The 27,713-nt window shown below is 39.1% G+C and overlaps 1 protein-coding gene across 1 annotated transcript in view; it reads left to right on the top strand.

The window, feature by feature from the left end:
- The first annotated feature begins 937 nt into the window (after nt 1-937).
- The window catches only part of NSL1 (NSL1, MIS12 kinetochore complex component), a 63,587-nt gene continuing 36,811 nt past the window's right edge, over nt 938-27,713 (top strand). The window contains 4 exon segments of the mRNA XM_006903734.1: nt 938-1,171; nt 1,961-2,039; nt 10,748-10,878; nt 24,865-24,919. Coding sequence (XP_006903796.1) covers nt 938-1,171; nt 1,961-2,039; nt 10,748-10,878; nt 24,865-24,919 — 499 coding nt within the window.

Here is a 27,713-nt window from a genome sequence, read left to right as displayed (position 1 = left end):
GTCAACATCAAGAAAACCAATATTTTCACCACCGGGCCAATTGGCAGAACCATGCTAGAGAAGAGACTGAGATTGTTAACAATTTCATCTTGCTCTGTTAAACAATCTTGGCTCCAGCAAGCAGGAAATAAAAAGATTAATTGCATTATGAAAATCTGCAGTCAGGGACCTGCTAGACTGCTGAAGAGCCACAATGTTAGTTTGGAGTAAGGTGTACCTGATTCAGGCCAGGCTCTTTGCAATTACTTGCTATGCATCAGAGAGCTGGACAATGACTAAGGATGTCAGAAGAAGGATCAATGCCATTGAGTTGAGGTGTTCAACATACCATAGACTGCCAAGAGAGCAAACAGGTTGTCTTGGAGAGAGTGAAATTTTGTTACTCCTTGGAGGCAAGGATTTTGAAGCTCCACGTAGCATACTTTGGAAATATTGCCAGGAGGAGCCAGTCTTTGGAGAGGGACATCATGCTGTGGAGGGACGTGCAAGAGAGGAAGACCCTCGATGAGATGGACTGACATAGTATTTGGGGTAACGGCTAGCTATGTCAGATACGGTGAGACTGGCTCAGATAGGGTAGAGTTCAAAGCTCTTATACCTAGCTACAGGCATGTAACAACTAGGGCAACGTAACAGCGAAGGTAACATGATAAAAAGGACCACACCTATCCGTTCCACCGAACCCCGCCCCGCCCTGACAATATGTAGTCAAAATCTCGGGTGGACAATTTTACACTGCCTATCAAGGAGCCCCTCGGCCACTACCCTTGGGGACCTTGTCGTCTTCAGCATACCAAAAAGCCGGAACGCTATCACCGCCTCCACTAGAGCTTCCCGCCCGAAGCGCATTTAAAGCAACAAGTGGGCCCGCCCTTCCGCTCTCGGAGTCAATGCATTTCCGCTGCTGAGTTCCCCGCCTCCAGTTCCAAGTGGGAAAATGGCGGAAAATCCCGAACCGGTAGTCTTGGCTACTGCAGCGGACGAGGAGTTAGTGGCCGAGGCGAACGACCAGGCCTCAGTCACCGACCCTCCCCGAGAGGACTTCCGCGTGCTCTGCACCTCGAAACGAGCTGTGTCGGAAATGCTAGCGCTGTGCGCCTGCTTCGTGCAGAAGCTCGGGGATTCGTTGCCAGAGGAGATTCGGGCACCGGCGCTGCGGGATGCACAGTGGGTAGGGCGCAGTCTCCACTTGTGTTTCCCCCTTCCAGGGTTATCGGGCAGTGAAAAACAAAACTACAAAAGCATCTCACGCCAGACATTGGCAGAGTTATTAACAGTGCTAACTCCGGCCGCCTTAGAAGTAACGGAAGAGATAGAGAGGGCGAAAATTGTTGCTAATTTATGCAGGGCATTATTAATTAGACGTGCACAGCTCTGTTGACATGAAAGGTAAGCTGTGTGTGCAGTTTTAAATAAAAAGTGCAAATAGGTGAAATTCATTTTAGTAGTATGCTTTACTTAATACAGTATATATTGTGTTAAATAGTCTCATGACTCGGATAAGTGCTAACCCCAGAAATAAAGGTAGAACTAATGATTGAAGTGGACTTGTCACTGAAAATGTAAATGTAGCAATAGAGACTGGTTTACCACTTCCTTTCTTGAATTTTGTTTTGTTGTGATAGTTGAGAATACATACAGTGGAGAAAAGCATTCATTTGTCTTTATGTACAATTCAGTGACATTGATTACATACTTCAAGTTGGTCAACCATTTTTGCCCTCCTTTTCTGAATTATTCCTCACCCAAGAACGTAAATTCACTGCCTTTTAAGGTCCGTATGTAATTTTTCTGATGTATTATTATCTCTATGACCCCATAGAGAGAGTTCTTAGAAGAGTGTACTCTTCAACTATTACTTTATATCTGTCTTCATAAATTTGAAGTTATTTTGTTAAAATATTTGGATTCTTAATTTGGAGTTATTTTTAATTATTCAGCTATTGTGAATTTGCTGCAGATTTTTGAATCAGCTGTGTAAGAGAATGTCAGCATAAATGGAGAAGCATGGCATGAAGCTTCAGAGAATTATATTACAGGTACATGATTTCATTTTTTTTCTTCTGCCATTACTAAATTACTTTTGTTGTTTTTATAAGTCTTGATTTTCAAAGGCACGTATTTAAAAAAAAAAACAAACCAAACCAACCAACTGCCAATCTTGAGGGCTGTTGAAGTAATTCATAATTTGAGGCAAATAGCACAACAGGTTTGTTGATTCTTCACATGTTGATAGTGTTTTCAACTGGTCTTTTAGTTGATAAATTAAAAAACAAAACAACAACATAAAGAAACAACCAATAACAAAACCTCTTGTCAGTAATTTATTCCAGAATCATGTCAGTAGTTTATTCAGAAATAGTCTGAGGTAAAGAAACAGCTCCAGAGAATTTTCCTTGATTAATACTTTATAAACCAAGATTATAAATGAAGGGGCTCACAGAGTGGAGAAGATTGCTGAAGATCCCATGGAGTGCCAAAAGAACAAACAGATATGTCTTAGATAAGGTACAGGCAGAGTCCTCCCTCCTTAGAGTTAAAGATATTGAAGCTTCTTCTCACATACTTTGCGCATGTTGCTGTTCTTGTTGTTGTTATGTGCCGTCGAATCGTTTGCGTCTCACAGCGACCCTATGTACAACAGCCCTAAACTCTGCTCTATCCTGTGCCAGTCGCACTGTCGCTGACACACCCATCATGATTACCCCAGTCACTGAATCAATCCACCTCATAGAGGGTCTTCCCCTCCTGCGCTGTCCCTCCACTCTACCGAGCATGATGTCCCTCTCGAAAGACCTGTCTCTCCTTACAACATGTCCAAAGTATGTCAGACAAAGCCCCAGAATCCTTGCCTCCAAGGAGCATCCTGATTTAACCCTCTCCAGGGTGAATCTGTTTTCTTGGCAGTCCATGGTACATTCAATACTCTTCTCCAGCACCATCCTCCCTAGTCATTGTTCAACTCTCTGATGCATAACAAGCGATTGCAGAAACCATGGCCTGTATCAGGCACACGTACCTTAGTCTCCAGAGAGACACCGCTGCTCTTGAGTACTTTAGAGTACTAAATGTTGCTAGAAAAGGTTATTCCTTGGAGACACCATGCTTGGGAAGGTGAAGGGATAGAGAGAAAGGAAGACCCTCAACTAGTTGGGTTGACACAGTGATTGTGGCAGTAGACTTGAACATATCAGGTTGTAAAGATGGCACTCAATAGGACAGTTCAGATCAGTTCTTCCTGGGTCACTGTGGGTTTACTGAACCACCTGGCACCTAACAACCACAACAAGGAGTGAATAGTGAAGTACCGTCCAAAGTATAAACTAAAAAGTTTTATGTAAAGGATGAGGTAAAGTATTTGTTCAGAATTCCTTAAGAATATTTTCCTGGTCCAAAGCAGATTTCATTGTATCTTAACTTACAGAGTTGACATAACTAAAAAAAAGAGGGGGGAAAAAATCAGTAGAAAGGAAACAGAGTGAAGAAAGAATACCAGTACAGCAAAGAGGAAGATTATTCTGATTTACAAAAGGCCAAACATGTTTTAACTTTCTCCATGGTCACGTTACATATAGATCGGACCAGAATTGCTAGCTGTCTTTGAGCTAGTTCCAAAGTCACTGGGCAGTTCTCTATAGTTATATGTTGCTGTTCAGACATTACCATGATTTCTTGAGTCTTCTAAATTATTTTTATACTACATAACTTGGACCAAGAGGCAGTCGTCAGAACAGAACGGGGCAACACTGCATGGTTCAAAATTGGGAAGGGTATACGTCAGTGATGTGTCCTGTCTCCATACCTTTTCAACCTGTATGCAGAGCATATTATCCTAGAGGCGGTGCTCTATGAGGAGAGGCATGGCGTTAGGATTGGTGGACTATCTATCAACAATCTGCGTTATGCAGATGACACAACCTTGCTCGCTGAAACTGTGGAGGACCTCATGCACTTACTGCAGTGGGTCAAGGACTGCAGCCTTCAATATGGACTGAGGCTCAATGTCAAGAAGACAAAAATTCTCACCACTGGACCAATCGGTAGCATCTGGATGGATGGCGAAGAGATTGAGATTGTTCACAGCTTCAGTTTGCTCAGCTCCACAGTTCAACACTCTTGGCACCAGTAGCCAGGAAATTAAAAAACGTATTGCGATGGGAAAGTCTGTGGTTAGGGACCTCTCCAAAGTACTGAAGAGCAACAGTGTCTCTCTGGAGACTAAGGTACACCTGATACAGGCCATGGTTTTTGCAATCACTTGTTATGCATCAGAGAGTTGGACAATGACTAGGGAGGATAGACAGAGAATTGACGCCTTTGAGCTGTGGTGCTGGAGAGGAGTATCGAATGTACCATGGACTGCCAAGAAAACAAACCGATTCATCGTAGAGAGGATTAAACCAGGCTGCTCCTTGGAGGCAAGGGTTCTAGGGCTTCGTCTGACATACTTTGGACATGTTGTAAGGAGAGACAGGTCTTTCAAGAGGGACATCATGCTGGGTAGAGTGGAGGGACAGCGCAGGAGGGGAAGACCCTCTCTGAGGTGGATTGATTCAGTGACTGGGGTACTCGGGATGGGTGTGTCAGAGGCAATGAGATTGGCACAGGATAGAGCAGGGTTTAGGGCTGTTGTACATAGGGTCACTATGAGTCACAAACAATGGCACATAACAACAACAACACATATATGAGAAGAAAAACCAAATCATATTTCCGAAATAATAGTAGAATGTCAATTAGTAGGGCAGGAGTAGAGTATCTGAACTCACTAGAGTATTTTCAAATCACACAGCCTTCCACTGTGTTTTTATCTGACTTGGGTTTGGTTTTGTTTTGTTTCCTAAATTAATTTTAGTGAAAGTTTACAAAGACTTAGGGTTTCCAGTCATTCATTGTTGCACTTTTTTCCCTACCCATCTGCTCCTCCCCAATTCACTCTTCTTGAAAAGAAAAAGAAAAACTCTTTCATTGTTGTGCCGTCCCTCCCGCCAAGTCCACTCCACTATGCATCCTTCACTCTGGACTTCTATAATGACAAGAATACCCTTCATATGTCTCTTTTAAACAGTTGTCTCCCTCATCTGTTTCAATGCAGTGTACATCATTACATCCGTCCTTTTCTGTCTTCCCTAACCCTGATGTCAGTCCTGTCTTACAACTGTGGCCCTATGCAATATTTGTCCTTTTATGATGGAGAGATTTCACTCAGCAGGGTCATCCATTTTGCATAATATTTCATGAGTTACTTGTTTTTCAATGCTGCATAGTATTCCATTGTGTGACTATATCAGAGCCTCTCTATCCATTTATTTGTTCATGGGCACTTGGGTTGTTTCCAGCTCTTTGATATTGTGAACAAAGCTGCAATAAATATGGGTTTGTATATATCTGCTTGGGTCGCAGTTATGGTTAGGGTAAATTCCCAGTAGTGGAATTGCTAGGTCAAATGGTATTTCTGTTTTCAACTTTTTGAGAAAGCACCATACAGCCTTCCATAGTAGTTGCACGATTTTACAATTCCACCAACAGTGAATAAGAGTTTCAGTTTCTCCACAACCTAGAGTTCCAGTTTCTCCACAACCTCTTCGGCATTTGATGTTTGCTGTTCTGTTACATTTTGCTATTCTTACTGGGGTGAGATGATATCTCATAGTTGTCTTGATTTTCATCTCTCTTAGAGCTAGGAATTTTGAACATTGTTTCATGTGCTTGTTGGCCATCCGAATGTTTTCTTTGATATCCTTTGCCCATTTTTCTATTGGATTATTTACCCTTGTTGTGGTGCTCAAGTATTTTATAAATTCTGGATATAAGTCCCTTATCTGACATGTTATTACCAAACACTTTTTCCCAGTCTGTGCCTTCCCTTTTTACCCTGTTGGAGAAGTTTTTGGATGTGCATAGGGATTTTATTCTTAGAAGGTCCCATTCATCTATTTTATCTTCTCCTGGTTGTAAATTTCTCAGGCTACTTGGAAGACTCTTTATGTTGTGTATTAGGACTACGAAAGTTCTTCCAAGCTTTTCTTGAATGAAGTTTGTAGTCCTTGGTTTTAGTCCTAGGTCCATGCTCCACTTTGAGTTGGTTTTTGTATATGGAGTGAAGTGTGGATCTTGCTTAATTCTTCTGCATATAGTTTCCCAATTTTGCCAACACCATTTGTTAAAAAGGCTGTCATTTCCCCACCTAACTGATTTAATTTCCTTGTCAAAAATCAGTTGACCATAAATAGGTGGTCTGATTTCCAGGTTCTCAATTCTATTCCATTGATCTATGTGTCTGTCATTGTACCAGTACCATGCTGTCTTAATTACCATGGCAGTGTAGCAGGATTTGAAATCAGGAAGTGAGATGCCTCTTATCTTTTTTTCTATTTTTAAGGAGTGCTTTGCTTATTCAGGGCTTCTTTCCATTCCAAATGAAGCTGGAGATTGCCTTTTCCATCTCGTTGAAGAATGGGATTGGTATTTGTATTGGGATTGCATTGAATGTCTAAATTGCCTTTGATAGTATTGCTATTTTCACAATATTGAGTCTTCCTATCCATGAGCAAGGGATATTCTTCCACTTCTCCAGATCTCTTTTTGTTTCTTGTAATAATGTTTTGTAATTTTCTTTGAATAGATCCTTTGTGCTTCTAGTTACATTTACTCCCAAATATTTTATTTTGTGATTAGCTGTTGTGAAGGGTATTGTTTTTCTTAGCTCCAACTCTGTATTCTCTTTGTAACTGTAGAGAAATCCAACTGATTTTTGTATGTTGATCTTGTATCCTGCTACATTTCTGAATTGGTCAACTATGTCCAATACTGTTCTTGCTGAGTCTTTAGGGTTTTCTAAGTATATTATCATGTCATCTGCATAGAGGGATAATTTTACCTCCTCTTTCCCAATTTGTATACCTCTTATGTCTTTCTCTTGTCTTATTACTATCGCTAAGACTTCCAATACAATATTGAATAAGAGAGATTGTAATGGGTATCCTTACCTAGTTCCTGTTCTTAAAGGGAATGCCTTTAACCTCTCTCCATTGAGAACAATGTTGGCTCTTGGGTTTTCATAAATACTTTTTACTATATTGAAGAAATTCCCCTCTAGTCCTATTTTGTTGACTGTTTGAATCAGGAAAGGGTGTTGGTTTTTGTCAAAAGCCTTTTCTGCATCTCATTTGGGTTATTTACTTTTATCTTGTTGTGGTGCTGACTTAATTTATGAAACCATTTTGAAATTTCCTTTCTTTGTGGTCCCAGACTACTTTTTATAGCATAGTTCATCAATTTATAGAATGGGAAATGTGTTTTTAAGTAGTTGGTACCTGGGATGTGTGATGATTTGGTTTTTTTCCCTCATCACTATGAGATAGTTGAGAGAACTACACTTTCACAGTCTTTTATAGGCACTCTCTAAGTGCTAGGCCCTATGTCTAATGCTAGGAAGTTACCTTTTAGGAGCTCACTGTTTATGGAAGAAATGGATAAGGAGTCACCTTTGTTATTGAAAAGTGAGAGAAAAACCTAAGTTTGTTGATTAATTGCATTTAATAAGTATGTGAGAATGTGTTTGAAGGATACAGCATATGCATAGGTACAGACAAGTATTTGAGAAATGTCAGAGTAAATTGGGAGTACCAGTGGTAGAAGTGGCTAGGAAGATAATTTGGGACCAAATCATGAAGAGCCTTGTAGGATTTGCTGAGAAATTTGTATTTAATTCTGTAGACAGTGGGGACCAGTGAATATTTTTAAAGTGGAGTTTCATAAAAAGATTTGTGTTTTAGAAAACTGTCAGGGGGTAGCAATTGGATTGGAGAAGAATTTGAATGCAAACAGACACTGAGGAGGTCACTACAGTGGTAGATCATCTAATGATGAAGACTTAGCTTGCACTGGAAGAGCAAAGAAGACATTCAAGAGATAATCAGTTAAGCATTAGTAAGTTCTGATACATGCAAGCAGTAATAAGCTCTGATACTTTTATGTACCAAAAGGGTCAAAGTTCTTTATCTTTTTTGTTCACTAAGGTTTTTAAATACTAGCAATATAACTTTAGAACATGAATGTATAAATGAGTGAAACAAATCACTAATGAAACTAAGTTTGAGTTACAGGTAGTTACTGTGAAGGAACTTAAAACCAGGAGGCATGCCCAGATTCATTTAAATTTAAAAATGTAAGCTCCATGAAAGCAGGAACTGTATTTTATATTATCTTTTTAGCTCTTTGCTCACCAAATACTAGCTCACACTTCCTCATTGCCCTTGGGATTGTCTCATTGCTGACCTTCTAGATGGTTCCCAGGCTGTAAATTGCACAAGGAGAAATAGCTCATCTTTCTCCCACAGAACGCCTGCCAGATGGGTGACCTCTGGTTTAGCAGCATGTCTCTCTGTGGGCTACCCCACTACAACTCTCTCTTCCAATAGTAAGAACCCACTAAATGCTTGTGAGGGGTATCACCAGAGAGAGCATTGCTGATGTCAGATCTTGGCAGAAAGCAAAGAGAAGAATGTGTTTTGTGTTCTGTTTGTGTTTTATTGACTATGCAAAGGCATTATATTGTGCTTTACATTGAGAAGAATGAGAATCCCAGAACATTTAATCGTGCTTTTGTGAAACTTATACCTAGACCAAGAATCTGTTTTCTCACAGAGCAGGGGAACACTGCATGGTTAAAAATAAACAATGGTGTATCTCAGGGCTATATCGTTTCTCCATACCTATTCTGTCTATATGCTGAACAGATACGTCAAGAAGCTGAACTTTATGAAGAAGAATGTGGCTTCAGAATAGGAGGAAGACTCATCAACAGCCTGCCTAATGCAGATTACACAACCTTGCTTCCAGAAAGTGAAAACTACTTGAAATACTTGCTGCAGAAGGTCAAAGGTTAGAGCCTTCAATATGAATTACAGCTCAACACCAAGAAAACAAAATTCTTACTGTTAGACTACAGAGCAACATCATGACAGATGGAGAAAAGATTGAAATTGTCAACAGTTTCATCTTGCTTGGATCTATAATCAGCACCCTTGGCACCAGCACTAAAGAAATCAAGACATTGCATTGAGAAGGTCCGCTGTCAGGGACTTCTCCAGGGTACTGAGGACGAACAGTGATGTCAGTTTTGAAGACTAAGGTGTATTCATTTCAAGCCATGATATGGGAGCTCTGGAGAATGAGTCAAGCTCTGGTGGCTGAATGATAAAGAGTGTCTCTGCCAACCTAGAGGCACACAGTTTGAATCCATCAGTGGCTCTGAGGGAAACAGATGGACATCCTCCTCCCGGGTGATTTACTGTCTCTGAAAACCTGCTGGAGGGTCAGCTATGTGTCCATTCCTGATTTGTGGCACACGTAACTTATGTGTGTATACATATATAAATGCTTCTGACATTTCCCTGGTAAAGTTTATTCTCATACAACAGTTGGATCCATTTTTAGTATAGAAATTGATATAACAGAAGAGATAGGCTACAGACCAATTAAGCCAAGGACCTAGCTGTTTAATATTTATAACTCTTTTAGCTCTTGAGTCAGAACTGACTCAGAGTTGACCCTCCATTGATTTTGAGACTGTCTGTTTCAAGGAAAGCTTGGTGGTTCAAGATCAGGCACCCTCGATGGAAGGCCTAGTATCCTGCTTCTGAAGAATCAGCCACTAAAATCTCTCTGAAACACGCTTCTACCGTGATACATATGGAGTCACCATGAATTAATGATAACTAGACTACAAAAGCAACAACAGACAAGTATTTATTACTCTTTAAAAGGATTTTTCTAAATTAGATTGATAGGTTGCTTGCATTATTTTATTTATTATTTATTTGATAGAAATCAAACTAGAAGGGTCCTGTTTCCAACCTGCTAAATCAATGTTTCTGTACAGAACAGGCTTCTGACTAGTAGTTCTGCTGAAGTTTGAGAATCTTTATTTTAAAACATCTGTTATAATAGTGAAACTGCTGTCACCTTGTCTTTCTATTTTCCTGTCATCGGTCTTAACTGAGTTCTATGTCGGATATAACCACTCATTGTTAATGATGTAGCTTTCCCCCCCCTTTTTTTTTCATCCTATAATTAACTCAAAATTTGTCACTATTTCTTTGATCAAGTGTACTTTGCAGTCTAATTCTTATATATTTTGTCTTCCTTTTTTTCCCCTTGCACTTGATCTTGCAGCCATTTAGAACTTCTCCTTATTTTCCAAAGGCTCAATGGTCTGCCATAAACTGTTTTTCTCTATCTGGAATCTCTTTTCCTGTCACTTTCCTCCCATTCTTTATCCAGGGGATTTACACATTTAATAGCCCAGCTGAAATGTCACCTCCTCTGTAAAGTCCTAAATTCCACAGACAGAGTGAATGTTCCATTGCCCTTGTCCAGATAACAGTTTTTTCCTTGTAGTACCATTGCATTTATCAAATTGACTTGCAATTAATAATTGAATTTCATTGAATGAAAAGCAGCACATTAACACATTACTTTTGAGCTGTAGTGTACTCATGGCTGACCCTCCAGTGAGTTGTGGGAGGTTGTAAATTGCCCATCTGCCCCCCATGGAGCCATTGGTGGATTTGCATTGTCTTTGGGTTAGCACCTCAGCTCTTTACAGACTGTGCCACCAGAGCCATGTGTCCTATTAGTATTTTCTGTTTTCTAAACGTAATTTTATTTACATTGCATTTACATAGAGAATGCAAGCAGTGCATTTTAAAAAATTTTAGACATTTTTTTTTCCCTGAAATAGAGTCTGACATCAAAGAACTTGAAGATCATTTTGATGAAGTCATAGTAGACACAGCCACAAAACGTAAGCAGTATCCCAGAAAGATCCTTGAATGTGTCATCAAAACCCTAAAAGCCAAGCAAGAAATTCTGGTAAGATGATTTCTTTTTAAAACTAAAATCTAGGAATGAAAAACTAATTTATCATGTAAACTTTGACCCAAACAACAAAATACAAAAAAGAAAAAGATTCATGTGGAGATAAATGATTTTTTTTTTCATTTTCTATGACTTAATAACTACTCTTTGTTGTAAAACTTTGTTCTGTTCTGTGTACACTAAGATGGGTTGTGGGGGGAGATTTTGGCACAACTTAGTTTTTATTTTATACTTTAACATTTTAAAATTGGTTTGCATAGTCATTCATATATATATTATGTCAGTCACATATGTTGTATTTTATTGTACACTTAGTTTAAACACAGCTGATATTAAAATAGAACATAAATGGCTTCATAAATTCTGAGATCAGAAAAGGAAAAATTGATTTTTCAGTAATTTTCTATTTGTCATTTTTGTTTGGCATATAATTTAGGTATGTTTTATATTTAGGAGGAGCCTCCATTTAAATTCTTGGTGAAGATTGTTTAAGTACCTATTCATAACACTGTAAATTGCTTTATAAATTGTGTGTAGTTTATTTTGCTCCAGAAAGCATACCTATCTTGGTTATAAGACCAGGAGGCTTCTTCAGCTTGAACTTTTCAATAAGCAGAGCAACAGGCTTATTTCTTATTTATAATCTATATAGGTAACTAAGAACATCTACACTTGCTGTTGCTGTTGTTAAGTGCCGTCGAGTTGTAGGTGATACATAGCGACCCTATGAACGAAAGACCTGGACACTTCCATCCTTTCTCCAGGTTCATAGGGTTTTCAGGGGGAAGCTATTACGGAAGTGGATGCCAGCCACTCCTGCTTCCAAGCTTGTTTTAATTGGGGAGCTCCACCAACCACTGTCCACCATGATTCTTGCATTTGACACATCAGTGTCACAGTGTTCAGTTTTCAAGCAACCACAAGTTACCTTGGTACAGCAAGTGGACATACCAGGGTTATACCACCTAGAAGAATGTTTCACCAAAAACAATTAAAGGCAGACCTTCTTAGTGTTAGCCATATTTTGTTGTGATTCACACAGTCAAAGGCCTTTGCTTAGTCATTAAAACGGAAGTAGATAACCTTCTGGTACCCTCTGCTTTTAGCCATGATTCATCTGATGACAGCAAATCCATGAAAGTAGCCCTTCCCCAGTAGGATCACTGAGATATCATAACTAAACCTCAGCCGTGGGAAAGCTGACCTGGAGGCCTAGAGGAGCCTACAAATAAAAAAAAGTTACCAGGAAAAATAATAAGCGAGCAAATGAAAAATTTTTTAATAAACATCAAATAACACGGACTAAAGGAATGAAGCCTCACCCCCATGAGGAGGAAAGGAAGAAGAGGGGGAGGCATCTTACTGAGAGAAGGACTGTTTTATCCCCATCTACTTGAAGAGAAATCATTCAAGAAACTGGTCTCTGAAGAAGACTGTGGCATCAGGACTAGAGAAAGACACATCAACAGCCTCCCTTATGTAGATGGTACAAGTTGCTTACTGAAGATGAGGAGGACTTGAAACACTTTGAGGAAGAAAAAAGACTGTAGCCCTCAATCTGGATTGCATCTCAACATCTCGAAGATGAAAACCCTCTCCACGGACTGAAAAGCAACATTATGATAAATGGAGAAAAGATTGAACATGTCAATGATTTGATCTTATTTGGATTTGCAGTCAACACCCTTGGCACCAGCAGCCAAGAAATCAAACATGTATGGTTTGAACAAGTTTACTGTCAGGGGGCTGACCAAATTAGTGATGAGCAGTGATATCAGTGTACCTGATTCAGACCATGGTCTTTCAGTTACTTGCTATGCATATAGGAGTTGGGCGTTGAATAAGAATGACAGAAAAAGAATTGATGCCTTTGAGTTGTGGTGTGGGAAAAGAGTACTGAATATCCCACTGCCTAAAGACTGCCTAAAGAACAGGTATGCCTTAGAAAAGTGCAGCCACAGTGCTGCTTGGAGGTAAGGTTGGCAAAGCTTTACTTCATTTACTTTTGTTACTAGACGATTCCTTGAAAGGTGGAGGGTCAGCAAAAGAGAAGATGATCCTTGACAAGATGGACTGACACAGTGACTGCAGCATTGGGGTCAGGTGTATCAGATAATGAGGATGGAAGAGGATAGGCAGGATTTATATCTCTTGTTTATATGGTTGCTATGTGGCATACTTGACTTAAAGATACCCAACAACAACAAGGACTGGGGACAAACATCTAGGAGATCCCTTTAACCAACCAGGTGAGACGCTCCAGAGAATTACCCAAGAGCAGAAAGGGGGAAAAAACCAAAAAAACCCCAAACAGCCAACACACTTCTCATCCTAAAAGGGAGGCTGCAGAGGGCCTACATCATTCTCAGCCAAGAAGGACTGGGAAAGGACAAAGATATCTTCTTCAGTTTGCCTCTTCTGTATTTACACTGTTGGCAAGTGGGTGGGACTGATGTATGCATAGTGGGTGAGAAACTGGATAAAAAGTTTCTCAGAAAGAAAGGGCCACACTCATGTTCTCTGTGATCAGCAGGGGATACTGTCTGAGTGAGGGAGGAAGACTCTCATCAGACTTAAAACCAGACATATGCAGCAGTACCTATATACTTGCACATTAATATCACCTGTACCCCACTGCCAACCACACAGGATATTAAATTTGCTCGTCTAAACAGTCATTTATCACCACCTTGAAACTTGCAAACTCTGTCAACTCTGGATTGCAACATACAGAATTTACAACTCTTAACACAATACCATAAAGTATAAGAAAGAGGCACACAGCAATGTAACAAACCAAACAGAAGGTGCCTCATCCATACCAAGAGGAACCTCAATGTCAAGGAAGCAGCAGTTTGGTTCAAACAATATGAAAAAAAGTCTGAACAAGTGTTCTAAAATACAGACCCAGTGAATGAATACCTCAGAGACAGGAGGGCTGAAAAAATATACTGTGTGGGTTTCCGAGATATTCAGGTAATTAGAACTGGTGAATGAAGAAATTGAAACCACAAATAGAGTGACAAGTAAAACACTCATTACAAGATAAGGAGCATAAAACCAGTAGAATTATAGAAAGGCATGAAAATGCGGTACAGAATAACAAGACTGGTATGGCACAAATTTTCAGCATGTGAGAGGGACAATACAACAGGATAGAAAAGATGGAGTAGAAAGTTAATAAAACAAAGGTAAAAACCCTCATTAAGAACCTGTTAGAAGAATAAGCTGAGGTAAGATGGAAGAAAAATGAAGAAAACATAAAGATCATGTCTAGTGACATCAAATGAAATAACGTGTAATTGGAATTCCTAGAAAACTTTCCATATACCATCAGAAAATACACACAATTCAAGAAACTCAGCAAACCCTAAACAGATTAACTCTTAAGGAAAAACATGAAGGCATGTCATGGTTAAATTCTTCAAGGACAAGGATAGAATACTAAAAGCAGCTCAAGAAAAACAAAGTGCCACCACAAAGAAGAACCAGTTAGACTAAGCTCCAACTTCTCAGCAGAAAGCATGCGAGCAAGGAAACAATGGATTGACGTACTAAAAGCTCAAAGAAAATAACTGCCAACTGAGAATCTGATGTCCAGTGAAAATTTTCATCAAAAATGAAGGAAAAATCAGGTCATTGACAGAAAAACAAGAATTTAAGGAATTTGTGAACATAAGACCAACTCTACAGGAATTATTAAAGGAAGTCTTTCACACAAAGATGGCAAAGAAAAGTGGATAGAGGAAAGTAACTAGCAACAACATAAAAAGGAACAGCAAAATAACTTTGATAAAAACCTTATCTTTCAGTAGCCACACTAAATGTGAATGATTCAAATGCACTGATTAAGAGAAAAAGGCAAAATGGATAAAAAAACAAAGTCCATTATTGTTGCCTACAAGACACATCTAAAAAATAAGAGAAAAGATAGACTAAAAATCAAAGAGTGTTGCAAGCCAGACACAGAAAGAAAGCAGGGACACGGGTACATGAATTCAGAAAAAGAGGGAAGGCTAAGGCAGAGGTCCTTTCACAGCATGGCACTGTGAAAAGGCCCCTTTCTTCGTTTCCCTATGGTTTTAGTTTTGGCCAGTCGTCCTCAGAAAGGTTCAATCTCCGGAGACCATATTTTCCTTAAACTTAAGTGCTGCCAACATAACAATGTTGTTGTTGTTGTTGTTGTTATGTGCGTCGAGTTGCTTGCCTTAAACTCTGCTCTGTCCTATGCCATTCGCACTGTCTCTGATACACACATCCTGATTACCCCAGTCGCTGAATCAGTCCACCTCATAGAGGGCCGTCCCCTCCTGTGCTGTCCCTCCACCCTCTCAAACATAGATGTCCCTCTCCAAGGACTACAACATGTCCAAAGTATGTTAGACGAAGCCTCAGAATCCTTGCCTCCAAGGAGCCGCCTGGTTTAACCCTCTCCAAGAAGAATCTGTTTCCTAGCAGTCCATGGTACCCTCGTACTCTTCTCCAACACCACAGCTCAAAGGCATCAATTCTGCTTCTATCCTCCCTAGTCAGTGTCCAACTCTGTGATGCATAATAAGTGATTGCAAAGACCATGGCTAAGCTTAATCTTTATACTAAGACCAAAGCTCCCTCGGGTGGGAGGCTGGGTGGAAATATCTGTTTGCAGAGGGCATCCACTATCTCCTTTGGGGGGTTGGGGAGAATTATCTGTTTGCAGAAGCTGCTCAGTCGTTGTCTGGACTCTGATCTCAGCTGTGGCCTGGCTGTCACTATGCTGGGGAATCTACAAAAGAGTAAGGGGGGAAATCCCAAGCAAGAATCATTTATAAGAAAGCAGAAGTGGCAATTCTAATCTCTGATAAAGTAAACTTCAGGGTCAAAACAAGTCTAACCAGAGCTCATTCAGAATGTCCTCAAGGACACTATAATAATAATGGTCAAAGGCACAATAGAACAAGACAACATAACCTTAACTAATATCTCTACACCAAATGATAGACCTATAAAGTACCTAAAACAAATCTTAATAGATTTCAAGAAAGAAATAGACAAGAGCACAATAGTAGTAGGAGACTTCACACCACTCTCACTTAAAGACTGATTAACTAGAAAGAAACTTAGCAAACATGCAAAGGGACTAAACTGAGCAATTAGCCAACTCAACCTCATAGACATATGCAGAGTTTTCTACCCAACAGAAATTCGGTTTACTTTCTTTTTACCTTATATTCTCCAGTAACCATTTTTTATGGCCCAAAATGACCCTCAATAAAGTAAAAAGTATTAAAATAATAGGGAGTATCTTCTCAGACTATAAAATTAGAAATTAACAATAAGAGTAAAAGATTAAGAATCACCTACATGGAAGCTAAATAACAGCTTACTGGATCATTTGACTTGAGTTGTGAAAGAAAATATGTTTCAAAACCTCTAGTATAGCAAAAGCAATTCTTAGAGGAAAATATATAGCAATAAGCAAAAACATAAGCAGAGAGAAAAGGAATAAAGGAGACTACTTAACTTCTCCAACAAATAGAAAAGAACAACAAGCTGACCAGCTCTCAGCCTCTAGAAGAAAGAAAATAATAAGGGCTGGAATAAATGGAATAGAGAACAGAAAAACAATTACAACAGAAAGAGCAGGCGCTATTCTTCAATAGTCCATACAATAGACAAACTTGGCAAACTTAATAAAAGAAAAGAAAAAGGTTCAAATAACACAAATAAGAAATGAAAGAGGCATCTGAACTAGTGAAAGGAAATAAATATTAGGAAAAATTATGACAAATTTGAAAAGCTGGAGGAAATGGACAGTGAATTCTACCAAACATTCAGAGATTGTCCCCAATGCTACTTAAATAATTTCAAAATATAGTAAAAGGAGTATACTCAGAGTTGTTCTCTGAAACAAGCGTAACCCTGATAGAAAAATGGGCAAAGATATCACCCCAAAACCTACACAGTCCTTGTCAATATTATCCAACAAAGTGTATGTGTGTATTAATTCTGATCAAGTGGGATTCATAACAGACATGTAAGAGTGGCTCAACATAAGAAAAACACTGTATTCACATTCATAAAACAAAAGACAAGAACCACTGGGTTCTATCAATTGAGACAGAAAATGAAAGCAACAAAATACAACACCCTTTCTTAATGCAAACATTAAAGAAAATAGAAAGAAATTTCTTCAACATAGTTAAAATCATACTTGGAAAACAAGAAACACCATCAATCACAGTGGAGAGAGACTAAAGAAATTCCCTTTGCAAAAAGAGACCAGGCAGGCATATCTACTATTACCACTCCTATCCTATTGTGTTGGAAGCCCTCTATCTAGAGCAGTTAGACAAGAGAGAAAAACAAGACATCCAGATTGGCAGAGGAGGTAAAAGTTGACCTGTAGACAACAGTGTATATAGAAAACCTTAAAGACTCAACAGAATACGAGACTTGTTAGATCAGTTCAACAGAGTGGCAGAATACAAAATTCACATACAAAAATCAGTTGTGTTTGTCTGAAGCAACAACAGAAACACTGAAAGGAAATAATAGAAGCAATGTCATTTACAGTAGCCAATCACAAGATGGCATACATAGCAATAAACCTAATTAAAGAAAAAAAAGTCCTATACAAGGAAAACTACAAGGCATTACTGCAAGAAAACAGAGACTCTGTTGAATGGAAAAATATTCATAGATAGGAAGACTTAACATTGAAAAAATTATAATTCTATTAAATCTACAGGTTCAGCACACTTCCAATACAGACGCCAACCTCAGTCTTAAAGGAGAGTGTTGTATGTGCTTTTTGAGTCGAGTACAATTCCCATCAATCTTATGAACAACAGATCTGAACTCTATCCTGTCCTTTGCCAGCCTCATTATCTCTGATACACTTGAACCCATTGCTTCATCCCCTGTGTCAGTTCATCTCATTGAGAATCTTTCTCTCACTGACCCTCTACCTTTCCAAACATGTTGTCCCTTTACATAGAATAGCCTCTCTTAACAACATGCCCCAGTGGCAACAGAAGTACTTAAAGGCAAGGATGGTGAAGCTTTGTCTGACATACCTTGGGCATATTACTAGGAGAGGTTATTCCTTGAAGAAGGGCATCATGCTTGGATAGGTAGAGGGATGGCAGAGGAGAGGAAGACCATCAATCAGATAGATTGACAATGACTGCAGCAGTGGGTTCAAGTGTGTCAGAGATTATGAGGATGGCACAGTATAGAACTGGACTCAGAGCTGTTCTTCGTAGGGTCGTTATGAGTAATATTCGACTTGATGGCACTAACAAGATGCCCAAAGTATGTTAAGATGAAGATTTGCCTTCCTTGCCTCTAAAGATCACTCAGGCTACACTTTCTCCAAGACACATCTGTGGCAGTTCATGGAATGTTCTGTGTCCTTTTCCAACAGCATAACTCAAAGGCATCAGTTCTTCTGTCATCCTTATTCATTGTCTAGCTCTCATATGTATAGCTGATTGAAAACAACATGTCCTGAATCAGGTGAACTTTATTTGGTCTCTGACCTGACATCATTTATCCTCAGTACTTTGGAGAAGTCCCCAACAACAGACTTTCCCATTGTACGGCTTTTAAAAAAATTTCTTGACTACTTGTGCCAAAAGGTGTTTTTGGATTCCAGTGAGACAAAATCAGTGACAATTTCAGTCTTCTGTCATGATGTTGCTTACTGTCCCAGTGGTGAAAAATTTTGTCGTCTTCCTCTTGTTGATTGCCTTCGAGTTAAGCACAACTCATAGCCACCTATGAACAAAAGGCCTCTACAACTATCGACATTTATCAAATTCATAGAGTCATGTTGTTTAGGAAGTGTGTGCCACTCCTGCTTAATCATTATCTTTCTTTGATCTTTGGCTGTAGTCCTTGATTTATAGAAAGCAAGCATTTCATGTCCTCCACACTTCCAGCAAGCAAGATTATTTGTGTAACCTAAGTTGTTGATGAGTCTTCTTCCTGTTCTAATGCCACAATCTTTAGAATCTGAATGATTTCTCACTATAAAGATTGAATGTTGTTTTGTGCGATTGAGTCAGAACTGACTCAGAGCTGAGCCTCCTGCAGGTTTTTAGAGGCAGTTAATCATTTGGGATTAATGCCCATCTTTCTCCCTTACAGATTGAATAGGTGTCAAGAAAAAAATACAACTCTTGACACACCCCTTTCCTGATTTTAAACCGTGCAGTGTTTCCATACTCTGTTTGGACAGCAGCTTTTTGGTCTAGAATAATAGGTTTCATGTGAGCATAATTAAATCTTCTGGGCTTCCCATTCTTTTTAATGTTAATGTTTAATAGTTTATTTCAATTTTCACAGTGAAATGCCTTTGGATAGTCAATAAAAACACATAAGTATTCTATCCTTTCTGCTAAAATCTGTCTGACATCAATTATGATCTCCCTGGTTAGACCTAGCCTGAACTGGCAGATCTTCAAGATTTTGCTTGCATGTAATAGTACAAATTTTATTTGATAATTTCCACATTCTGTTGGATCACCTTTTTGGGAATGGAAATAAATCAGAATCTCTTCCAGTTAGTTGTCTTCGAAATTTTCTAGTACAGACTGGGGAGCATTTCCAGGGCTACATGTGTTACTTGAAACATGTCAATTGGTATCCCTTTGGTTCCTGGGGACTTCTTTTTAATTGTTAATGCCTTCAGTGCAGCTTGAACTTCTTCCTTCATTGCCATTGGTAGTTGTTCATATGCTACATGCTAAAATATTTCAGTGTTGCCCAAATCTTTTTTGGTACAGTGACTCTGTATTCCTTCTCTCTGCTTTGATGCTTCCTGAGATTTTCCCGTAGTATTTCTTCATATTACAACTGGAAACTTAAATTTGTGTTTCAGTTCTCTCAGATTTTGAAATGCAGAGCAAGTTCTTCCCGTTTTCCACTCCAGTTTGTACATTCCATTTCAGTACTTTGCTTTATCTTCTCTAGCTGCCTTTTGAAATCTTACATTCATCTCTTCTTTTGCCTCTCTTCCCTTTATTTTAGCTTCTTGGTAAAGTACAAAAGGTACTTTCTAGTTTCATTTGGAAAGGAAAGAGACACACACCACCACCACCACCCCCCCTGAGGACAAATTCTTCTGAAAACAAAAAAGGAGGTATCACACTCTGTGATCTCAAAACCTACTACACAGCCATAGCGCCATAGCAATCAAAACTGCCTGGTATTGGTTCAATAACAGTTATATAAATCAGTGGAATAGAATCAGGAGCCCAGAAATCAACCAATCTGCCTATGGTCAGTTGCTATTTTACAAGGAAATAAAGCTCATTAAGTGGGGAAATGACAGTCTCTTTAACAAATAGTGCTAGAAAACATGGATATCTGTCTCCAGAAAATTGAAATAGGAACCATATATCATTCCATTCACAAAAACCAACTCAAAGTGGAACAGAGACTTAGGGGTAAAACCAAAATCTCGAAGATTATCAGAGAAAAATTAGAAAGATGTCCCTAGTCTCTGGCATGAATAGGCTAGCAAATGTAACCAAACTTGCACAACCAGGAGAGGACAAAAATGATGAATGACACCTTCTAAAAATCAAACCCCTGCGTGCATCAAAAACTTTTCCAGTAGGATAAAAAGAAAACCCACAGAGTGGGAAAAATACTTGGCAATGACATTTTAGACAAAGTAGTCATAACTAAAATTTAAAGAATACTATAGTCCCTCCACAGGGAAAAAAAAATTCTGATTACAAAATCCAGTTACAAAATTGGCAAAAGACCCGTCACTGAGGAGAATATTTGTATGACCAACAAACATGAGGAATTGTTCAAAATCACTAGCTATCAGAGAGATGCAAATCAAAACAACAATGAAGTATCATTTCAACCCAGAAGTAATAGCAAAGTTTAACAGGACATCAGACAGTAAATGTTGGCAAGGATGCTGAGAGACTGGAACTCTCATACACTCCTGGTGGGATTGCAAAATGATAACTACTTTGGAAGGCAGTTTGCCATTTCCTCGAAAAGGTGAATATAGAAATACCTTATGACCCAGCTAGTCCAGTACTGGGAATATACTTCGTGGGAATCACAGTTGAGTTTTTCGCATTATTCACAATAGCAAGAAGATGGAAATGACCCATATGCCCATCAACAAATGATTGGATAGAGAAATTGTGGTACAGTCACATGGGGGAATACTATGCAGCACTAAAGAACAAATTCCTAAAATAGCACATAAGATGGATGAATCTGGGGAAAAGGCAGAATGAAGAGAGCAAAAATAGAATTCACAGACAGTGAACACTATAAAGGATTAGAACAAGGGTGGATCAACCTGGGAAGGTTTGACTCAAGGACAATATAGTTATATTGTCAATACAGGCATGGTAGTTAGCAAATAGCAATAGGATATGTATAACTATTCACAAGGGGAGGGTGAGAAGCAGGAGGAGGAAAGAAGATGGCCGAGAAGGAGAAAGAATAGGCAAGATGCAATGGGGGCTTGAACAGGAAGGGTGCTAAATAATTATAATCAGCAATAATTGTATTAAGTGTAAGAATGATTTTATGCAAACCGGTACAGATGGGTTGGTTTTTTTTCAAACGTGATGCAGAGCTTTTTTGCAATGGGGTTTGTTGCCAGAATATAGATGTTGGTGAATACCATCACAAAACCTAAGTCTAAATGGGAATGGTATCATATATCAATGATGACATAACAGCATTGTCATCATTGGATGTGTAGATTTGGGCAACTCCACCACTACTGGCTACCTGATCTACAAATGTGGTGGGATCAACCAAAGAACCATTGAGAAATTCTTTTGTAGACCCCACCACATTTGTAGATCAGGTAGAAATTAGAGAAGGAAGATCCTGAGATGAGAAAGAGCTCCCTCTTATATGCCTGGGTCTTGGATAAACTGAAAGCTGACCGTGACTGTGACTGTGCATCACCGTTACTATCTCCTTGTGGAAATTTGAGACCAGTAAGTACTATGTGACCATCACTGATGCCCCAGGACACAGACGTTTTAAAAAGCATAATTACAGATGTATCATAGGCTGACTGTGCCATCCTAATTGTTGCTGCTGGTGTCAGTTAAGTGTGAGGCTGGTGTCTCAAAGAATGGGCAGGCCCGTGAGCGTGATCTTCTGGCTGGGTATGAAGCAACCAATTATTGGTGTTAACAAAGTAGATTCCACTGAGCCACCCTATAGCCAGAAGAGATCTAAGGAAACCATTAAGGAAGTTTACATCTACATCAAGAAAATTGTTAGGAGCCTGACACAGTACCCTCTGTGCCAGTTTCTTATTGGAATGGTGACAACATGCTGGAGCCAAATGCTAATATGCCTGGGTTCAAGGGATGGAGAGTCACCCAGGCAGTGGAAACACTGCTTGAAGCTTTGGATTGCATCCTGTAATCAACTTACCCATCTAATAAGCTCCTGCGTCTGCCTCTCCAGGATATCTGCAGGATTGGTGGTATCAGTACTGTCCCTGTGGGCAGAGTGGAGCTGGTGTTCTCAAGTCTGGCATGGTGGTCACATTTTCCTCAGTCATTGTTACTACTGAAGTAAATTCTGTTGAAATGCACCGTGAGGCTCGTTGAGTGAAGATGTGCATGGTGACAGTGTTGGCTTCAATATTAATTTAAGGTCTCTGTGAAAGATGTTTGATGTGTTAACATGGCTGGTGACAGCAAAATGACCCAGCAATGGAAGCAGCTGGCTTCACTGCGCAGGTAATCATCTTAAACCATCCTGGCCAAGTCAGTGCTGGTTATGCACCTGTGCTGGATTATCCCACGGCTCACATTGCATGCAAGTTTGCTGAGCTCAAAGAGAAGATTGATCACCATTCTGGTAAGAAGCTGGAAGCTGGCCCCAAATTCTTGAATTCTGTAACTGCTGGCATTGTTGATATGGTTCCTGGCAAGCCTGTGTGTGAGGAGAGCTTCTCTGATTACCCTCCTCTGGACCTTTTTGCTGTCCACGACATGTGACAAACTGTTGCTGACGGTGTTGTCAAAGCAGTGGACAAGAAGGCTGCTGGAGCTGGCAAGGTCGCAAAGTCTAGATGAGTATTACCCATAACACTTGCTAACCCAGTATTAATCAGTGGTGGAAGAATGACCTCACAGCTGTTTGCCTCAATTCACCATTTAAGTTTAATAGTAAAAGCCTGATTAATGATAGCAATCCATCATAAAACCTTGAGAAGAAAAGGACTGTTTTGTGGACCATTTGTTTTCTGTTTCATGTGGCAGTTTTAAATTATTAGTTTTTAAAATCAGTTCTTTTTAAATGGAAACAACGTGACCAGAATTTTTTCACAGAATTTTGAGACCCATTAAAATAAAGTTTAATGAGAAAAAAAATGATGCCGAATAGATGGGGTAAGGATATTAAAAACAAATAGATGCCACCCCGCCCCCCAATGTTACTTTGTTCTGATGGCTTTTAATAAGAATGAAGAAGGACCTTTTTCTCCTCTGACCCAAGTTTTGATCCTTTTCCTATAGTTCTGCTACTATTTGTCTGAAATATCCTGGGATGATGATGTTGTTAGGTACTGTTGTGTTGACTACAACTCATAGAGATCCTGTGAACAGCAGATCTGAACCTTGCTTATTCTATGCCCTCTTCAATACTACAGTACTCAAGTACCAATGTCAGTGCATAGTACTTGAGCCTATTGCTACAGTCACTGCATCTATCCATTTTGTGGAGAGTCTTCCTCTTCTTAGCTGACCCTTTACTTTTCCAAGCATGATGTCTTTTCTGAGGAATGACCTCTCCTAACAACATGCCCAAAGTATGTGAGACGAAGTTTCACCATCTTTTCCTCTAAGGATTACTCTGGTTTCATTTTCTCCGAGAGGTATTTGATTGTTCTTTTGACAGTCCATGGAATATTCCGTATTCTTCTCCAACGCCACACAGGGAGCTCTGGTGGCTCTGTGGCAAGAAGCTGTGCTGCAATTCCAAAGGCATGTGGTTCAAATCCACTAGCTGCTCTGCGGTAGAAAGATGGACAATCTTCTCCCGTGCAATTAAATGCCTCTGTAAACATGCTAGTGGGTTAGCCATCCGACTCAATGATACACAACAGCAACAACTCCCAACTCCTCAACTCAAAAGTGTCAGTTCCCTTTTTTTATTATCCCTATTCATTGTAAAGCTTTCAGATGCATAGCAACTAATTGAGAAGACCATAGCTTGAATCATGTACACCTTAGTCTTTAAACTGGTAGCACCTTGACAGAAGATTTTTCCAGTGCAGCATGTCTTTTGATTTTTTTGACTGCTGGTATCTAGGGTATAGATCCAAGCCGGATGAAATGGTTGACATCAGTCTTTTCTCCATTTATTATGATTTATTGCCTTTTAGCCCAGGTGAGGAATTTTGTTTTCTTACTGTTGAGATGTAATCCTTATTGAAAGCTACAGATTTTGGTGTACTCACTTTGTAGGCTGACCTCTGTTTTGGAAAGTGTTAGTTCTGAGTTCTACTGTGTGTCTTTTGAAACACTGTACTTTAATCCTGTCACTTTGCTTGATTGCATTTTTTTAAAAATGCTGTGTTTCTTAGAGTATGCAGTAGGGGGCAGTATTTTAAAAGCTATAATTCTGAATTAGTTTGACTGGTCTTACCTTCTTTTCCTCTCACTTCCCTCTAGATTTCTACTGTTTCTATATAGTAAAATCCACACAAGAGGAGATTGCCCATCCTTCTACTTACATTAGCGAAATAAAATGTTTATGTGAGTCCTTGCTGTGAATCAGTGAGTCAGAACCGACTCCTTGCTTACTCTTAGGCAGCTTTTCAGAGGTAATATAATTACATAGGAGGAGATTGCTCGTGTCTCTGCTGTGGAGCAGCTTGTGCATTCAAATCATGTGCCTTCCAGCTGGCAGTGCAATTCATTATCACTAGGCATTGAAGCATTAAGTGATTAAATAATTACCTTTTTCCATTTTTCTATTTAGAAGCAGTACCACCCAGTTGTCCATCCTTTGGATCTCAAATATGACTCTAATCCAGGTGAGTCAGTGATTATTTATGGTAAAAATAAAACATTAGCTTGTACTTCTTGTAAGTTTCTAATATTATTTGAATAGTGTCAGTATCAAAGATATCATCTCTCTGATTCTAATCCACTAGCAGACTTCCATTTTTAGCTTTTCACTTACTAAAACCCACTACTACAGAATCTCCAGCATAGGTATCATGATTCTGGACCTTCCTAAATCTCTCTCCTGACTTGGACTATTATATCACCCTCCTAACTTCTATTGAATGTATTCATACTTTATATAACCATGAAGATTTCTAATGGTTTGCAAGTACAATTCAAAGGAAAAAATAACATATAATTTATGAGATAACCACCTTTGTTCCTTTTTTTAAAAAAAACTTAATTCTATTACCATTTAGCTTATCCTCAAATAGAGAAAGAAAATACAGAGTAACAAAACTGATTTGGCTGAAAGTGTGGATCACATATATTTTTAAATATTTTAATCATCTTACTTTGGGTATGTTGCTAGGAGGTACTGTTCCTTGGAGAGGGACATGATGTTTGGAAGGATGGATGGTTGGCGAAGGAGAAGAAGCCCTCAACCAAGTGGATTGACTTGTTGATGCTGCAGTGGGCTCTTGAGTGTCAAGAAGTGTGAGGATGGCACAGGATAGAACAGAGTTCAGATCTTTTGTTGATAGGGTCGCTGTGAGTTGTACTCCACTCAGTGGCACCTAGCAACATACAACAACAGTCATCTTAGGAGACTTCTTAGCATTTGCTTTGACAATCAAAAATAATCAAAAGTGCTATTTCTGAACTGTTGTTGTTTTGTACTGTTGAGTCAGAACCATAGCTGACACTTCAGTGGGTTTTCAGAGGCAGTAAATCATACAGGAGGAGATTACCCATCTTTCTCCTGCAGAGCAGCTCGTGTATTTGCACCATATGCCTTTGTGCTGGTAGCACAGTTCCTTACCACTAAGCTACCAGATCTCCCTTTGAACTACGAGGAGGGGAAAGCATTTGGTCCTTGGGGAGTTTTTTGGTCTGAAATATTTCTACTTAGAACTTTTAGTATCTTTTTTTTTTTTTTTAAATCCTGAACTATTTTTCAGAGCTTCTTCAAGTTTATTTAAGCAAATGAGATAAACTTGGAATGGAAGTAGACACATAAAGCTGCTCTGAAATCAATTCAGATTGTGGTACTCAATGTATTTGGCAGAACTCTGGTGGCCTAGTGGTAAGAAGCTATGCTGTAATCCCAAAGGCATGTAGGTTGAATCCACCAGCTCTCTGCAAGAGAAGTATGTAAACTCCTCCTGTGCAGTTTACTGCCTCTGAAAACCCACTGGAGGGTCAGCCATGGTTTCATTCCAACTTGACAGTACCAACAACATATTTGGCAGTGAAATTGATCTAAGAACTACGTCGTGGTATACTAAAAATATGTACCTAGGTCATATTACAATGAATCATGTATACCATGTTCAAATCCTTTGAATAATATATATTTCTTTTGTTTTGAACAACTTTAAATTAAATGAGAAAAAAAATTGAATTAGTATCCTTATACAATTAACCACTTTTTTAAGATATTGTCTAAAGCAAGCTTATGACTCTCCCAAAACAAAATCATGAAAGTTAAAATTTTCTACTAAAATCCTCAGAAACCCCAGATTTTTATTCCCACTGTTACAGTTATTGCATACTTGTAGAAAATCTTATATTCCAAATTATTCAGATTTCAAAAGTGAAGAGTCAGAGGAATAATAAAAATATATCTTGGATCATTTTTTTTCTTTTTAAATAATAGCATTTTTGGTGAAAACTTTCCAGCAAATTAGGTTCTTATTTGGCAGTTTTCACACAAATTGCTTAGTCACATTAGGGGTTTTTTATAAATTGTGTCTACATTCTCTTTAATTGTGTCCTATTTCCAGGACTTTAATTATCTTTTGGGGAGTAAGGAGTTTCACTGCCACCCTGATGCCATGCAGTTTGAATCTAACAGCTTCTCTGTGGGGGAAAGATGGACAGTCTATTCCCCTACCTTGTGACTTAACAGCCTTTGAAAACCCACTATGCAAGCTGCTCAGAAATTGGTTAAAATTGCAGAACTGGATGTGTTTGGCAGAGCTCTGGGGAGAAGCTTCTCTGCAATCCAGAAGGCACGCTGGTTGAATTCATTAGCTGCTCTTCAGAAAGATGTGCAGTCTCTTCCTATGCAACTTACTGCCTCCGAAAACCTGGAGGGTCAGCTGTGGGTTAATTCCAACTCGGTTGTACTCAGCAACAACAACAACAGTGTAAAACGGCAGTACAGTTACTAGGAACTAGGTCATCGTGCACTAAAAGAAACCTAGATCTTATTACACAGTGCAGAGAGGGTGATGTATGCATAGTTTGTCACTGGATGACACAGAACAACAGGGCTTGCGTAATTTTGCTCTTAGTCTATTACTAAAGTGATAAGTTATAAAAGTTGTTAGAGTTAAACTTGGAGCCTGACTTTGTGTGAATTCCAGATCTGTCACTGAATATGAAAGAATCCTGCCTATTTATCCCTTAATATTATATTAATAAAATGAGGGAAACAACTTTATATTGACTAAAATAATACATTAAGTAGTAGTTTGTAATGTGATGTTTTATAATCCAGAAAAACCACTGCTGTTAATTCCCGCTCATAGTAGTGCTGTGTCAGGTGTCCAAAGCTGTAAATCTTTATGGAGAGTGACTGTCACATCTTTCTTTCCTGGAACAACTATTCAGTTTGGCCCACTTACCTTTTGGTAACAACCAAGTGTGATAACC

The sequence above is a fragment of the Elephantulus edwardii genome, unplaced genomic scaffold (assembly GCF_000299155.1).
Source record: "Elephantulus edwardii isolate Elephantulus edwardi_28Jun2011 unplaced genomic scaffold, EleEdw1.0 scaffold00063, whole genome shotgun sequence".
Taxonomy (NCBI): domain Eukaryota; kingdom Metazoa; phylum Chordata; class Mammalia; order Macroscelidea; family Macroscelididae; genus Elephantulus; species Elephantulus edwardii.
Note: the sequence above shows the minus strand (reverse complement) of the source record. Positions and strands in the feature narration are given on the sequence as shown.